Source organism: Otolemur garnettii, unplaced genomic scaffold (genome assembly GCF_000181295.1).
Source record: "Otolemur garnettii isolate 467f Iridium unplaced genomic scaffold, OtoGar3 scaffold00068, whole genome shotgun sequence".
In the NCBI taxonomy this organism is placed as follows: Eukaryota; Metazoa; Chordata; class Mammalia; order Primates; family Galagidae; genus Otolemur; species Otolemur garnettii.
The window spans coordinates 6,046,610-6,052,345 of record NW_003852463.1 but is presented as its reverse complement, the minus strand read 5'-3'; the positions used below and the strand labels follow the sequence as shown (position 1 = coordinate 6,052,345).

Below are 5,736 nucleotides of genomic sequence, written 5' to 3'. Positions count from 1 at the left end.
AGTTGGAGGTTGCTGTGAGCTGTAATGCCACGGCACTCTACCCAGGGGGACAGCTTGAGGCTCTGTCTCAAAAAAAAAAAAAAAAAAAAAAAAGAACCTTTATATTGAGGAAACATTATCACTGAGTCTCTCCACATGTTAGAGTACAATAGCTCTATGTTGCATATTTCTGTCCTCCAGATACATTTATTTATTTATTTGCAGTTTTTGGCTGGGGCTGGGTTAAAACCCACCACCTCCAGCATATGGGGCCAGTGCCCCACTCCTTTGAGCCACAAGTGCTGCCCACTCAAGATACTTTTATAAACAGGCCAACTGAGGCTGCTTCTCAGAGACAGTATTAAACTGCTAGGTAGGGTGGGGCTGGCTCAGCTGTTGTGAGAGCATCTATGTGCAAACTTTGACTACTATGATCAGAATCGCTCTGTTTTCTGGACATTTAAAACTCTTCTCTATCCCCAAAGAAATTCAATAATACAAATAGGTGTGAACTTGCATATTTTGTGTGAACTGGACACCTACATGATGTTGCTACACACATTCAGGATCAATTGATATTAGCTTCACAACCAAGCTAATCAGATGGTAGTTGGTTAAAATGACCAACATTAATGGATTAAGCAGCAATTTGTTCATTAATTCATTTACTATGTATGGATATAAAATAAAATATGCATAGTAGATTGAAATGAAGTATTGTGTAATCAGGTTTGTTAGAATCAGAGATCTGGGGTTGAATAGCTTGGCTCCTTATTCATCTATTAAATCAAATGATCTTAAGCAGATTTTTAAACTCTCTGACCTGTTCTAGGAGGAAATGAGAATAAATATCTTTAGCATTTGGGCCCTTGTCCATATAATTATATTTATGTTTAGGAATTCAGTTTTAAGAAATAATTATGAATGATCACAAAGATAACACTATATACCTTGTGTGTATAACAGTAGAAAAATAGAAACAGAGGACTTGTTAAAGAAATTATATTGCATATATATTTAGAAATCTCTGTAGCTGTTACAAATGTCATAGGTGAATACTGACTTGGAGATGTATTCAGGATATATTGTTAAGTTAGAAAATACATTTAAGTCTATGTCTACAAACATTTTGGCCTCAAGGCCCCTTTACACTCTTAGATTATTGAGGACTTTTTTGTTTTTATGGATTATATCTATTGATATTCAAAATATTAGAAACTAAAACTGAGGACATTTAAAGTATATTTGGGCAGGGTGGGGTGGCTCACCCTGTAATCCTAGCACTCTGGGAGGCCGAGGCAGGAAGATCACTTGAGCTCAGGAGCAAGGGCAAGACCTCATCTCTGCTAAAAATAGAAAAATTAGCTGGGTATGGTGGTGAACACCTATAGTCCCAGCTACTTAGTAGGCTAAGGCAGGAGGCTTGAACCCAGGAATTTTAGGTTGCTGTGAGCTAAGCTAATGCCATGGCACTCTGGCCTGGGGCAACAGAGTAAGACACTATCTCAAAAAAAAAAGTATATGCATCTGTGAACTTAGTAAAAATAATATTATAACATTTTTATGAAAAATAGCTAACTATTCCAAAACAAAAAAAAATTATGGAGAAGACTGGCATTGTTTTACATTTTGCAAATCTCTGTAATGTCTGGCTTAATGGAAGACACCTGGATTCTCATATCTGCTTCTGCATTCAGTTTGTTACAATATGTGGTTTTGCTTGAGGTATTTGAAGAAAATCTGCTCTTGTGCAGATATCTTGTTGGTAAAGGGGGGAGTGTTTTCATAGCTTTTTGACATAATTATTGATAAATACATCTATCAGGTAGCCTTAGGAAAACTCCACTGTACACTCATGAGAGAATGGCAATGAAAAGGAGACTATGTCTTATGGTTATTATGGAGACAGTTTTGACTTTGCTGGCCCCCGGAAGGGTCTTGGGAAACCCCAGACGCCCCTGAACCCACCTGGAGAGTTATTGCAGCGGTTAAGCAGAGTAGCTTTCTTGTGTTACAGGACCTGATAGATGACTTGAAGTCAGAACTGAGTGGCAACTTCGAACAGACAATAGTGGCAATGATGACACCCACTGTGCTGTATGACGTGCAGGAGCTGCGGAGGGCCATGAAGGTTTGTCTGTGTTCCTCTCTCATGCCCTGGTGCTATTAGTATAAACACTGAGGTGCTCTCTCCAGAAATTGGGACAAAGGCCTTCTGAGAGTGGGGAGGAGAAAGTATAGAAGAAAGATTTTCCGTCACTTCTGTCAGCTAGAGAACATTACATTCTATTATGGCAATTACAATTTAAAGGTTATTTTCTAAAGGAAGTTACAGAATCATTTCCTTCTTCCTGTGGCTCAAAGGGGAGTGATTACGGTGGTTGCTTTGGGTAGAGTTGCAGAAACTGTCTTGTTGTGTTAGCTATTTTTGAGATATGTAAGTTTGTGACTGATACCAGGGGGCCTCTAGGCTCAGAACTGACAAAAATGTTCTTGGCCTCCCTAGCCGACTAATCAAGTGTGCTCTTGATGGGGTCTGCCAATTTCTAATGACCAAGTATGAAATGCAAATCTAGGTAGTCCCTGACTTAGGGTGGTTCTATTTGCAAGTTTTCAGCTTTACAGTGGATTTATCAAGATGTAACCCCATTGTAAGTTGAAGAGCATCTATACAATTCCCCTCCTCAACCATGTCTTTTAAGTACTTAGCTTTGTGGAAGGTTCTGGGCTAGGCTCTGGGAAAGCAGAGAGGTGACAGAGTCTTTGCCAGAAAGTTCTGCTCTTCAGAGAAAGAGAACAAAGGAGGTCAAGGAAAGATTAAGCCCCCAGAGAGCAGAAACTGTATGTAATGGCACAATAACCAACATGTAGTAAACAATCTATAAATATTTGTTGTTACTAATAATTATTATTATGTCAAACACACTGGATTTGAGTCAAGACTATTAAAAGTTAATAAGTTATGTTGCTGGAACACAGTGTTGTCTTTATTGCCTGCAGGTTCACAATTTATAAATATTTGTTGTTACTAATAATTATTATTATGTCAAACACACTGGATTTGAGTCCGGACTATTAAAAGTTAATAAGTTATGTTGCTGGAACACAGTGTGTTGTCTTTATTGCCTGTAGATTCACAATTTATAAATATTTGTTGTTACTAATAATTATTATTATGTCAAACACACTGGATTTGAGTCAGGACTATTAAAATTTAATAAGTTATGTTGCTGGAACACAGTGTGTTGTCTTTATTGCCTGTATTCCTTCTGTGTCTGGGACTCAGTTTTGTAAGCTGGCTCAGATGGCCCTCTCTGGTTTTGTGTTTAGGGAGCCGGCACGGATGAGGGCTGCCTGATTGAGATCCTGGCCTCCCGGACCCCTGAGGAGATCCGACGTATAAGCCAGACCTACCAGCAGCGTATGTGACATCCTCAGTGGCCCCAGCTCAGGCTTGGCTGTGATTTGAGAATGAGACTAGCAGTGGGTGGCTAGTCACTGATTAGACCCTCTTTGTAGAAACACAGACCAGGAGGGATCCTACGTGCCTAGCTCTGCTGTGAGGCAGATCCCTGTCTAGGCAATTGGCTGACTGTTGGCTTCTTAAGACTTCTCAGGTGGGCTTGGCGCCCATAGCTCAGTGAGTAGGGTGCTTGCCACATACACCGCAGCTGGCGGGTTCAAGCCAGGCCCAGGCCTGCTAAACAACAGTGACAACTGCAACCAAAAAACAGCTGGGCATTGTGGTGGGTACCTGTAGTCTCTTATTAGCAAGCAAAGAATCAAAGGCACCTGTTAAAAATGGTGGCACACCCAACTTAAAAAAAATAGTGCCACAAGCAAATCTTAGTATTCCAAGAAGTGGCCTGGAGGGGCTATGTGGCCCAATCTCTTACCTCCAGACTGGACTGGAGATCTTATAGCCATCTCAGAATGTTAGCCATTTACTCCCTTCTTAGAAACCTCCAGAGGGTGATACATAGAAAAAGCCTTCAAAAAAAAAAAAAAAGCATGCCTTTTTGCCCTAAGAATGTAACAAAAAATACACAACAGTTTAGATAAATTATATTGCTGGAACCCAATGTGTTGTCCTTATTGCCTGATTCGTTTTATCCTAAGTTATCTGTAGTCAGCATGTATTACTTTTGTAGAAAGAAAAACAACCACAATAAGAGCTTGGTAAGCGTTTAGAGCAAGAGATTCTAAACTTTGGGAGTTTGTAGTTAGTACTGGGACCCCAATGTAGGTTTTGTCCCTGAAGGGCTGCGAAGCGTTGGAGCCTTTCTTGGATAATGTGTGGGAACCTCTCCAATGTGAGATGTGGTAGAAAAGATGCATGCTGGGACTTGTATCTGACAGCCCCTCCCCTGCCCCCAAAGATGGGTTCAGAAGTCCTGCTCTGGCTGCCTTCCACTGCAGTGCCCTTTCCACAGCTGCTGTTGCCTCTGCATCTCTGAGAACCACATTTGGAACAGACTCTAGATAGTAGGAACCAGAGAGGGAGGATTTCAGCCCCTGATTATCTCATTTCACTATGATGACAAGATAAACTTATCTTAACTATTTTGCCAGAGTTTTTGAAAAATTGTGTGTAGGATGGAAAATCTCTTGATGAGCTGCTTTGGTAAACAGGCTGATCCTGAGGGGACAGAATGCTCCAGAGTGAGGGAGACACAGTGTTGGCCAAGATTCTTTATTCTGATGTCGCTAATTTCACTCTCTTGATAGACTATGGACGGAGCCTTGAAGAGGACATTTGCTCTGACACATCATTCATGTTCCAGCGAGTGCTGGTGTCCCTGTCGGCTGTGAGTCACTGCTTCTGTTAGCTGCTCCTGATGGGGGATGGGTTTTATCAACAGGCTCCCCTTTACTAGCCTTTTTCATCCTTTCAGCCCCCTAAATGTGGATATTCTCCAGGTGTTGTTCTCGGGCCTTTCTATTCTTTTATTTCTTCTTCAGAGACTCTGGGTAGTCAAGTATGTCCATTCATTCTCCTTTAATTCAATATTTACATGCACTTAATGCACACCACACAACTGGTTGAGCAGTTGGGCTGGTAATTCTAGAAGCAAGGTGGAAGGATGAACTGGAATTCTGTGTTGGGAGTTTACATTTTATTTGGACAGCACTAGGGAACCACCAAAGGTTTGGGAGCAGTAGAGGATGTGATTGAAACTGCATTTTTAGAAGAGTAAGAAGATAGTGAGGTGTGGGATGAATGTGGCAAGCACCTGAAGGCTGGGAGACCATGTAGGAAGTTACTCAGGATTCTAGGTGGGAAACCAGGCAGAACTGGGCTAGGTGGGCCAGAGGTGACTTCTCTTTTCTGAGACATTTCACATCATTTCCTAATGCATCCTTTTCTCCAGCCTTGAGCTCAAGACTTGTTTCTTATTGCTTTTCAGATGTACTTTTTCAGAGTATTCTACTATCACCTCAAATAAGTCCTCCTAAATTCATTTTTTCCTCCAAAGCAGCTCTTCTTCCTGACTCTGCTGTTTCTCTTAATATTGCTGCTGTTCTTCCAGCATGCAAAGCAGAGTGCTGGAAGTTCTCTCCAATTTCCACCTCGTCTCTGACATTTTCTTAATAATACCTGCTTGGTTTTAAATTTCCTTCCCATTTTTCTTTTCCTCCCATATTTACTACTCTGATGAGCCATGCCTAGGCCATAGAATACGGAGACTGTATAGGAATAAAAACAGTCTAAAAAAACGTGAGGAGAGTATCCTGTGTCGTTTCTATTTAGCACTC

The 5,736-nt window shown here is 41.1% G+C and overlaps 1 protein-coding gene across 3 annotated transcripts in view; it reads left to right on the top strand.

Moving 5' to 3' along the window:
- ANXA4 (annexin A4) overlaps positions 1-5,736 on the top strand; it is a 65,720-nt gene that overhangs the window by 45,169 nt on the left and 14,815 nt on the right. For all 3 annotated transcript variants that reach the window (XM_003793443.3, XM_023515312.1, XM_023515313.1), the window contains 3 exons: positions 1,997-2,110; positions 3,310-3,400; positions 4,708-4,787. In XM_003793443.3, the coding sequence (XP_003793491.1) occupies positions 1,997-2,110; positions 3,310-3,400; positions 4,708-4,787 (285 nt within the window). The remainder of the gene's footprint in view (positions 1-1,996; positions 2,111-3,309; positions 3,401-4,707; positions 4,788-5,736) is intronic.